The 11955-nt window shown below is 37.2% G+C and overlaps 2 protein-coding genes and 1 pseudogene across 3 annotated transcripts; 2 read left to right on the top strand and 1 right to left on the bottom strand.

The window, feature by feature from the left end:
• The first annotated feature begins 11 nt into the window (after positions 1-11).
• Positions 12-11816, top strand: LOC138323134 (diphthine methyltransferase-like). 2 transcript variants are annotated; one of them, XM_069267520.1, is made up of 8 exons: positions 12-59; positions 7588-7770; positions 8040-8365; positions 8514-8671; positions 9189-9261; positions 9432-9497; positions 10328-10500; positions 11029-11816. In XM_069267520.1, exons 2-8 carry the CDS (start codon positions 7633-7635, stop codon positions 11265-11267), a joined length of 1173 nt encoding a protein of 390 aa, XP_069123621.1. In that variant the 5' UTR covers positions 12-59; positions 7588-7632; the 3' UTR covers positions 11268-11816. The 2 variants fall into 2 exon arrangements, with proteins under 2 accessions (XP_069123621.1, XP_069123620.1); XM_069267519.1 differs by lacking the exon at positions 12-59 and adding an exon at positions 782-845.
• Positions 323-2471, top strand: LOC138324307 (cyclin-dependent kinase 2-associated protein 2-like). The gene is made up of 3 exons (XM_069269384.1): positions 323-335; positions 1641-1708; positions 2103-2471. The coding sequence occupies exons 1-3, from the start codon at positions 323-325 to the stop codon at positions 2469-2471; spliced, it is 450 nt and encodes a 149-aa protein (XP_069125485.1).
• On the bottom strand, positions 4589-5925 carry LOC138324306 (uncharacterized; annotated as a pseudogene).
• Positions 11817-11955: the final 139 nt, after the last annotated feature.

Here is an 11955-nt window from a genome sequence, read left to right as displayed (position 1 = left end):
GTTTCACTTCCGGAAAAGGCAAAACTCGCCAAACAAGAAGAATGGACAAAGATATCGTGGTATTTGTTTATGTTTTCATATTTATGATATGATTTTCGGAGTGTGGATTAAATTAACAAATAGCAAATATATGAGATGTTTGAAAAATAATGCAAACAATATAGTTTGGACACTTCGGTGCCCATTCAAACATGTGCCGGAGGTACTGTAATGTGTTTTGAATTGAAAGACAAATCGTCCATTCAATTATGCATTATTTTAAAGTTATCGCCAACTTTAAGGCTATGTCGCTTAATCTGAAGCCACGTCTCGGATATAGAACATGCCAGAAAAAAGTTAGCAGACGTCACCAAAACAGCCAAAGCCAAAGGCTATCCGTTGACCTCAAATAAAACGAAATTGTAATCAATCCTGGGTATCATAATGTAAGCGACATTTTCAAAAAATGTTTACCTAAAATAAAGTGTTCTATACATCTGGTGAGCTTCGTAAAAGTTTCCTCCTTCGACACATGCTCTGCATTTTGCAAGAACACGGTCGATGCCTCCGCTTTTGGTCGCCATCTTTTGTGGAAATACAATTTACAAGTATAATATTCAAACGGAAAGCAATCAAAATACACATTTTATTAAAATAGTTTGGTGTTCAAAAGTAATATTACGAATCCAATTTGAATTAAAGATAAATTTTAAAATCAATTTTAATCGTTCAAATATATGTAAAGAAAACGTAAAATTAAATATCACATAAGGTCCTTTCCGAAATATATTTGTTAGAAATATTTTCGTTTCACTTCCGGAAAAGACAAAACTCGCCAAAAAAGAAGAATGGACAAAGATATCGTGGTATTTGTTTATGTTTTCATATTTATGATTTGATTTCCGGAGTGTGGATTAAATTAACAAATAGCAAATATTATGAGATGTTTGAAAAATAATGCAAACAATATAGTTTGGACACTTCGGTGCCCATTCAAACATGTGCCGGAGGTACTGTAATGTTTTGAATTGAAAGACAAATCGTCCATTCAATTGTTGCATTATTTTAATGGGACGAATTGTCTAACATAAGCTACCATTCATTTATGAATCGGAATATGTTTCAGCATGAGTAGTTATATATAATTATCTATCATATATATATAAATCAAATATCTTATGTCTAAGATTTTCTTGTGGCAATACACAGTCTAGGTATTGATGTGATTATTGTGTAATTTATTATTAAAATATTATATACATTTTAAATTTAATTTCTAAGTAACTTTTAAAAAAATGTTTGCCAGTTATCTAACAATGTTTGGACTTATATATCTGGGAATAATAATAATAACAGCGGTATTTTGCGGATTTTATTTTTCATTGAAGTCATTGTAGAAGATCAGAGAAATCAGAGATATATGTCTCTGGAGAAATTTATACATATATTCATTGATTGAAAGGTAATTAAAGATAGCTTTCATTACATAATTACATCCAGGTGTATGAAAGATTTCTTCATATTCATTAAATCTGTGTTATTAAATATAGATATATACAAAGACTCAAAGAAGATAAATATTAGAAACCTGATTTATTAAAGTTACAAAATGTATATATCTGAATATAGATTATAATGTTGATGTTAATAAACCCTTTAAGGGCGCTGTACTATACCCGAGCCAAAGTCACGCACCGTTAAACAAATGAACTACATAACCACTGCGAAGGTGATTAAATTATTTTGAGGCAAGATAATTCACCTAATAAGTAAACAAACTATTTTCAGAGCGATTTGAGCAGTTATAGACAAAGTTATTACCCTGACAATAGGGAAACAAAAAATTTGTACAATTTGTTGTGTTAATTGAGTTAATGTTTTATGTCACAAATATAAACACAAAAAACTATTTGTGTAATTATTAACAGCAGGTACGCATAGATGTAGATAATAAAATGTACATAAATATGTACATGCATACACACAAAATCGTGTAACTTTTGTGAAAACAATTAACACAAAATTCATTGTGATACAAAATTCATTGTGATCCACAGATAAAGAACATATAGAGAAACTGTGTAGTTATGTAGAGCTATATAAGATATTTATTTCTGTTTTAGAAAAAAGACATTGTGGCTTCGAATCCAAACTCGCCTGTTACCCCCATCATCAGTAACCCAGGCACACCTCGATCTGACGGTGAACAACAAGTGAGAGCCACGCCCCCACCAGGTCCAGCCCAACAGATCCGGCTGTCACAACAGCAGATGATCGCTCAGCAGCATCAGCTACATCTACAGCAGCTGTCACTGGCTAATCAGTCAAAATATACCCAACTATTGTCGGTTATTGAGGAAATGGGTCGAGACATTCGACCAACATATGCTGGTAGCAAAACATCATCGGAGCGACTCAAGCGAGGAATTGTACATGCCAGAATACTTGTACGCGAGTGTTTAATGGAGTGTGAAAGAAGTGCCAGGACATGATTACAGCAGGATATTAGAACATTATTTATTGGCCTTTCAGTTTTTATGCCATTTACTCATGATCATAACATCATCATACTTCATTAATATGATAATTCATATTCTTGAATTGTAAAACGTGAATCAATGTAAACTTGTGTATAAGAGGGAAGGATATACACATTATAAACAGTCATAGTGATCCATAATGATACATGTGATAAGATCATTAATCATTACAACACCTGGATTTACGGAGTTCGCGAAAAATCTGAAATATTGTTTGTTATAAACTGTTGTCAGTTTGCCATTTGACATTATCATCTGCTGGACACAACCTGTGTGAAATCATGTTAGAGTAAATAACATGTATGCATTTATAGTTACTGCTCTAGATAAAGAACACAAATTCTCAGAAAAATTGACCAACACAAATGACCACAGCTATATGATGGATCCTGGCCGATTGTCATGGATTCTCTTGGATGGCTGCCTAAACAAAGATACATGGACAACACAAATTTTAACAAAACGTTTCTTTTGTTGTATTGACATCAGAATGGTATGGTACTTGTACCTACATATAGTTTGACCATGGCCATAAATGGAAATCTGACCAGCACATTTTTTGGCACGCCTCATTCCAAAGTAATACTGTATTAAGTTAGATATGCACTGGTTTCATTTGAATTTGATCTATATAATGTATCCATCGACCATTGTCGTGTTGAATTATATTTGTCTCCAATTTAAAAAGTAACTTTATGACAGAAAATCTCATTGTTAATTTCTAGTAGTTTTAAATGCTGTGCATTATATTTTTTTCCTACTCAAATTTGAGCTGTACGTGTTAGCTTTTAATTTTATGTTACACAAAATGAAGTATACTTATATATTGATTATAAATTTAGCAATGAAATTATTCTTTGAAATTGTAAAGTGGTAGTTGTTGACAATTTTTACTGAATTGTTATAATAGACTTACATTGAATCTTTTTAGTTGTTGTCCTTATACAATGGTTATTGACTAGCTTTACTATAAACTTTTGATTTACATTGTTCATGAAAATCTAATTAATTTTTAAAATTGTAAAAAAATACATTTATCACAATTTACACTACCTGGTTGCACTGGTGTATCAATGGTATTGTTCTAAATTATTTAACAACAAAGAAGTAACTATAGATGAATGAATTTAAGTTGCACAGTACTTTATATTGATTAAATAATTAAAACTAGTAAAACAATTTGTATGCTACAAACTATACGAATGAATGATAAAGAATGAATAATAAAGAAAATAATTTGGATTTGATTTTCTATCATTATTCATTAATTTGTCTGTATATTTTCAAGTTGCAACACCATGGCCACCGTGACATTACCAAATGCATCGAAGAATATATAAGAGATGTAACTCCTGAGCCAGGTACTGAATGGTATATTCTAGGTTCATCTGATGCAGCTGGTTGTTTAGACCTTAAAGGCAGGCCGTCATTAGGGCACAGCTTACCAAATGCAGTTGGTGTTGTTCAGTGCATAACTTACCATTTACTTATTTTGACAGATGTCGTTGTAATTGTGACGTCACAATTTTCATGCCAAAAATCAGATTCGCCAACTTTTGCCGCATACCATGAGACGACTTCAAACGTGTTAAAATCTTATGTCACTTGAATAGAAACTGTCTCTCAGACCATCTGTGATACAGTAACTAGGTACATGTACTTATAATGTCTGCAATGAAACACAATACCAAAGATCAGTTCAATAAATAATTTATTTAACATAAACAATATCAAATCATATCATGCAAATCAACAAGTACTAAACAGGTACTACATACTGTAATATGCACTAAAATGTCTCTCTGAATTGTTCATGGTCACACAATATATATAAATACTGTCATTTACTTACAAATATATCCAATCACTGAACTGAAGTGTCTCTGAACAAATAAACCACATTAATCACAGGCTAACAGTCACAATGTTCACAGATAATCCTCAAAACACAGTCACTCTGAACTCCATTAGTCAATGGTGGGGCATCAGGATCCTCCTCTGCTTGGCAGAGGCCCACTTGTGAAAAGCAGCATCCAGGTCTATGTCTCCACTGTGGATTGAGATTCTCATCAAGTTCTCCAGAGACTTTGGGCCAAGGCTGTTTCGTAGATTGGTCTTGATGAGGTTCTGTCTGCACAATCCACAGTAGAGACAGGTACAACAAGGAGCCGCTCAGCAGCCGCAGCCAACAAAGGAAATTTATCCCTACACCTAATTGCTAAATTAGCTACATCCCTCCGAGTACCAAAACACTCACTATTTGACTCTACCTGAACCTTAGCAAAAGCCCTGAAACCTGAGACCTGCTGCCTACACTCTAGATCTGACCCTAACCCACACCTACTGACATAACCTGATACATCCTCTACTACATCCACAGACACACCTGACAAACACAAACCTGGAGTGAACAACTTGCTAACACTGGACAGAGTAGCTGCATCCTCCTTCTCCATGAACCTATCCTTCCGATTTACAACTACCTTGTCTACAAACGCCTCACAAGCACTAACTGCCTCTGCCCTCTGAGCACTACCATCCCTAATAGTATGACATTTGAACTCAAATGTAAACAACCCTGTATCATCTACAATTGGCTCAGGAGCACTACCTGTAAAAACCTGACCAAATTCTCCCCACACTTCTTATCCCTGATGTCATCAATGACCTGAACTGTAGAATGGAGGAGTGGGTTGACTACAGTGAAATCTATCGCTGACTGCTGATAAGACTTGCACACAATGGAAAGATGACTCAACACATCAGCCAGAAAGTGAGCCACATACAGGAACTTGAAAGTAGTGATAGGCTTGTGCATAGACAGAGCCTTAGCCGGCTTGTCCTCAAGAAAGACACTAACTAGTACTGAGAAATTATCAACAACTGACTGTACACTACCTTGAAAACTTAACCACCTAGTGTGGAAAACCTGCTTTAGCCTTGTACACCTCATATCCTCTAACACTGCCTGAACAGCCTCTAACCTAGCCATGTTCTTGGGAGAAAACTCAAAATACTTGAACATGCTGTTCAGAACCTCCTGAAACTTGACACGATACCTAATGCTATCAGCTGCAGAACCACTAGCTAAATCTAACCTATGTGCAATACAGTGAATGCCTATCAACCCTGGACAAACCTCCTTCAACTGAGTAACAACTCCCTTCCTACATACTACCATCACAGAAACACCATCAGTAGCAACTCCCTTCCTACATCCTACCATCACAGAAACACCATCAGTAGCAACTCCCTTCTTACATCCTACCATCACAGAAACACCATCAGTAGCAACTCCCTTCTTACATCCTACCATCACAGAAACACCATCAGTAGCAACTCCCTTCTTACATCCTACCATCACAGAAACACCATCAGTAGCAACTCCCTTCCTACATCCTACCATCACAGAAACACCATCAGTAGCAACACTCCCTTCTTACATCCTACCATCACAGAAACACCATCAGTAGCAACTCCCTTCTTACATCCTACCATCACAGAAACACCATCAGTAGCAACTCCCTTCTTACATCCTACCATCACAGAAACACCATCAGTAGCAACTCCCTTCTTACATCCTACCATCACAGAAACACCATCAGTAGCAACTCCCTTCTTACATCCTACCATCACAGAAACACCATCAGTAGCAACTCCCTTCTTACATCCTACCATCACAGAAACACCATCAGTAGCAACTCCCTTCTTACATCCTACCATCACAGAAACACCATCAGTAGCAACTCCCTTCTTACACCCTACCATCACAGAAACACCATCAGTAGCAACTCCTGCCATGTTTCTAACATCTAAACCCTTGTCAGCTAACAACTCTAACAACTCTGACCTAATACTATCTACTGTTGCCGAAGCCAACTGCTTAATACCTAAGAAGTAAGTTGAAGGCTTTAACGTACCTAACACCTTCTCCAAGACCCTAACATACACAACCATGTTCTGATGAACTGACACATCTGTCGACTCGTCTAGCATAACACTAAAACACCAGAGTCCCTAACCTTACCAACTAAAGAATCCTGAACAACTTCGGCTACCGGGCCTACTATACCTTAGACGACATCATTATCTGTCTAGAAGTCTTTTGAGCTACAATATTGCATATAACAATGTACATGTATATTGTAACTAATTTTCAGATATATACACCCTCTTTTGAGTCTGGGAACCCAGTTGATGCTGAGTGAGGACGGAATGGAATATCACATATAAAACAATTCTCATACATTTTGCGGTAATAGAATTTCAAGATAAGAAGGCAGGTTAACAAGTAGCCGCTCCCATTTCAGATTGGTGCAGACTGCCACGATTTGTATGCATTGTTTACACATGGGTACTAAATTCCAGGCGTGTCGAGTCATTCTTTAATACGATATTGATTAGGTATAGGTATAGACAATTCGAGCTAACTGTCCGTTTGGTTCCCAAATCCATTAGCAATAAGCAAATGGCAACCATCTTCTCGTCATCGAGCATCAGTATATTTTGTTACATCTATACTACAAACGGTTTTTTTCATTGTTATGACTCAATATCGTCAGTAAGACTTGGGTTCCAGATGACAAAAAAGTACATGACACAATGTGTTGGCAAGGTAATTGCCACAGTATGTTGGAAACCAAAATGTGTTATTATTTTACTTAAGAGAAGTACAGTAACTGGAATGTACGTTTACTAGACCAGCTGAGAGCTGGAAAACGCCGAAATAAACTCTGAGGAGGGTTTGCTACAACATGACAATGCGAGAGTCCGCACTTACAAAGTGGCAATTGAGGCTGTAGAGAGAAACGAGTATAGAGTATTAAAAAACAACATCCTATTCGCCTGGTTTCTAGCTATTTCTTCCTATTTCCAAACTAGTAAAGGAGCATGTGGGCATCAGTCGTGGCGGTAGTTGAAAAGGAATTGGTTAATTGGAAGGACCAAAACTTTTTCATTTCTGTGCTGATGACACTTGAACACCATAGGTTTAAATATATCACACTCATTACAGGACAGTTACATCGAAACAGAAGAGATGGATAACGATTATTTTTTTCTAATACAGGTAGATGAATCACACAAACAACGTTGAAAGCATACCAGGATTACCATGACAACGTTTTTAACCAATCAGACGCTAGATACAGAGTTCAGTGCAGATTCTACAGAATGGTGTCCCCACGACAGCCATCATGACATTCTATTGTGTGGAACATATCAACTGGACACTTCTGAATCAGAATCTAAGGTAAGTTGCTCCGATTTCATTTGGAGGTAGAGACATTTCATCCTTGAATAAAGGTGAAAATAGTACTTCCTTTATTTATCCCAAGAAGCATTGCTTATATTGTCCGCGGTTCTCAGAAAAATACGTAGAATCAAGCGCCATGCTAATTGACATAAGATTCTTTTTATCGTGATATATGATGTTTTAAATAGTTTGATGTTTGATACTGAATATAACAATTAAAATATTCCCAAGTTTTCAATCCATATTTTCTTTCGTAATTATTTCAGACGTCTGACGATAGCACTGCATTACAGCGACGACAGACCAGACATGGCAGATTGTATGTGCATAGACTAACCAGTGGCCAGCAACTGACCACTGAGACCACACTGGACATGCCGGGGATTCTGGACATCAAATGGTGCCCTAAGCCCTTCCCTCAGGGATCCTTTGTGGCACTCGTCAACTCCATCGGCCAGTTACGGATCTACACAATGATTACAAACAAAGATGGCACTTCCAGCCAAACAGTTCAGATGTCTGAGGTCGCGACCTTTGACCTTGGAGATGATTGTCTCGGACTCTCGCTTGACTGGTCAAATCGTGTAAATGGGTTAGTATCTTTCTGAACAATTAGAGGACAACGATATGTACTTGCATTGTAGCCAGTGAAGACTTTGCAATTTTATTCAAATTGTTCAATGGCTCATGACGATAAACTTGATGTTTTTGAAATTCAAATGTTTTCTTTTTTTCTTCAGGTCTTCAACACACATATGTAGTTCGACTTCCACAGGCGATATCCACACACATGTTGTAGACGGGAGTGACCTTCGACCTCTTACCAGCTGGAAAGGTCACGACTTTGAGGCTTGGATTACTGCCTACAACTACTGGGACACAAACCTCATATATACAGGTAAACGTCAAGGTCGCACGGTTAATATCAAAGTCAAATAGCTAAACGTCAAGGTCATATGACTCATCATCAAGAGCAAGTTGGCAATCATCAATGTGTTTCAGAACCATATCTCTCTTCTGAAAATAAAGTCACGCGCATACTTTTACGTCAAAGGTCATTTTGGCAGATCTTTTCTGAAGTTAATGATGTTTAATGTCGAGATAATTTTACCAAAACCGAAGGTTGGCGTTGCCTTGATCCTTGACGTCATTAACAGCACAGGTGTCGATGTATTTGCGTTTTAACATATTACTCAATGAAATGGGACGTGTAAAACACACATAGGGAACAAATCAAGGAAAATGATCAGATAAATCCGGATAGAGAGGAACAAAGAACATTCAAAAGGATGTACCAACACATCCTGCCATTTACTTTCTATTTAGTTTCTTTATTTGAGTTGTATTCAGTAGTGTTCTCCTACTACATGTTTTACTGCTTTATTATCTATGTATGTTGACTTTTGGTCCTCCAGGTGGCGATGACTGTAAGTTGAAGGGCTGGGATATGAGGATTGATCCAAAGCAGCCAAGTTTTGTAAACAAAAGGTAACCTGGATTCTAGCTTTATACTAAACAGTTAAAATTCAAATGTCATATACAATAATCTTAATACATTTTATTTGTAAAACATTTTTGTGTATTTTTTTCGCATTGTTTAGCATTGAAATTAATCGCTTGTCAGTAAATCTATAATAAATAGTTTCGTATCCCTACAGACATTCCATGGGTGTCACAAGTATACAGAGCTCGCCACACAGGGAACATCTACTCTGTACTGGAAGGTAATACAATAGGCTTTTATAAAGCAAAACTAGTTTATGTCACAATAGTACTGTGTACTGTAACAGTTATTAATATTTATATGCTGGGAGAAGTAAAAACAATTTTCCCATTTACAGGACACCCCACCTCCCGATTAACTAAAGGGATACTATTATTTCTCTTGTTGAGTTACTAAGCCTTATATTAGTATCTGATGAGATATATTTCGTTCGATATGTAAATATATATGATTGAAGTATATTTCCCTACTCATATACATTTTTCTATTTGGTAAAGGCTTCATATTTACCCTTAAAACTAATTTTCGCCCAGGCAAATGAATTTGATGTAAATTTGTCATCGATCGAGTAACCTGGTTTACATAGTCAAGCATGTTATTCAAATGGTGAGTGCACACAGTGAGAGAGAGTTGTCTGGCACACAGTGAGAGAGAGTTGTCTGGCACACAGTGAGAAAGAGTTGTCTGGTACAGAGTGAGAGAGAGTTGTCTGGCACACAGTGAGAGAGAGTTGTCTGGCACACAGTGAGAGAGAGTTGTCTGGCACACAGGGAGAGAGAGTTGTCTGGCACACAGTGAGAGAGAGTTGTCTGGCACACAGGGAGAGAGAGTTTGTCTGGCACACAGGGAGAGAGAGTTGTCTGGCACACAGTGAGAGAGAGTTGTCTGGCACGCAGTGAGAGAGAGTTGTCTGGCACGCAGTGAGAGAGAGTTTGTCTGGCACACAGTGAGAGAGAGTTTGTCTGGCACACAGTGAGAGAGAGTTGTCTGGCACGCAGTGAGAAAGAGTTGTCTGTTTGTTTATGCCATTGTCCCATTCCTCTGTTACAGCTATGACGAAGACTTGATGGTTTGGGATACCCGAAAGATGAGGAGTCCATTAGTAACCACGCCCCTGGGAGGGGGAATATGGAGGGTGAAGTGGGAGCCCGAGTTTGGACATCATATCCTCACGGCTACCATGTACAACGGCTTTCATATTGTAGACGCCAGCAACCTCACAGGTACGTGAGATTATAGAAATGATAGTCATGGTAGAAATTAGAAATTGAAAATGACTGGTATGACAAACTTTCTAATGTATCTTATGTACAGAGGGTATAACTGTAATTAATTCAGTGGCTTGCCCTGTGTGGTGTAAATCGTGCTAATGTAGATACCAAAACGTGTGGATACCAACTATCCTAATTGATTTTTGAAGATGCAATTTTACTGTTGCCACTGCAATAACAGTTATGTTTACGTAAAGCCTTATTATTTCTCATTAGGGCCATTTTTTTTGAAATTATTTTGAGCATTATTCCTTAACTGAGAAAATAGGAAAACTGAAGGAAATCTTGTTCAAGGATCATGAAACGTTTCCAATTATGCTTATCATTATTTTTTAATGGCGTGATTTGGTCATGTACTTGATTGAAAAAAAGTGAAGTATCAAATTGAAAGAATCGTTTATGAGACGTTCTAGGGCCCAGTCTACCGTCGTCATGTTTTCAAGCAAGGACATGTAGACTTTGTACTTCCTGTTTTTTCAGAGGAACCTCTTCCGATTGTTTGTCATTATGATAAGCATACCTCGTTGGCCTATGGAGCTGACTGGTGTTATACGGACCCGCCCTCCGTCTGCCAACAGACCTCCGGAGAAGTTAACAAGGACCTGCTTCCTTCAGGGAATACAGATTGCGAACGGCGAGGGAGCAAAGACTCTAACAAATCTGTTGCAACATGTTCCTTTTATGATCACTCGCTTCATCTGTGGCAGATCAAACTGTGATATAAACACTGATATGGAATATAGAACTAAAACTATATACACGCTAAAGTAACTTGTTTTCATTTTGTCTGAATCCATTGGCGTATGTCAAAGCAGTTTGGTTTCAAACATTTACTTCCGACGTGGAAACCGTTGATGATCGGGATTGGGCTCTCCAAAATTTCAGTAGGATTTTGGGACTGATCGGTGGACAAGATGGGCGACAGACAACCATCTCAGATTTTGATAGTTATACATTCCGTGGAGATCAAGATATGATTTTAATCAGATTGCAAAAAGTACTGACGTGATTCGTCTGAAATTACACAGGAACCCTTTTGTCCCTAGTTGTGCGTACTGCATTTTTGGACTGGTTCGTCAATCAGATGGCATTCTATGGTGGGCGCTAAGATCCCTCTGCGATGTCTGTAAATCTTTAAGAAATACATTAATCTTTTCTTTTTTTTTAATTTAAAAAAAAGAGTTTTCATCATCTGAATTACTGATAATGCAGTGAGGTTACACTGTAAATAAAAAACACAGGGGTCACTCTGCTGTTTGTAAAAATGACGAAGGTTTCAATCTCGTATGTTTATAAATGATATGATATGATAACCAAAATATCGCCTCGCAGTAGACCTGTTATAGTCATACTGAACTTTGAGTATACATGTATATCTATGTATCTGTATTTATGTTCTTCTATCTG

This window comes from Argopecten irradians, chromosome 5, assembly GCF_041381155.1.
Source record: "Argopecten irradians isolate NY chromosome 5, Ai_NY, whole genome shotgun sequence".
Lineage (NCBI taxonomy): Eukaryota > Metazoa > Mollusca > Bivalvia > Pectinida > Pectinidae > Argopecten > Argopecten irradians.
This window is presented reverse-complemented; position numbering and strand designations above follow the sequence as displayed.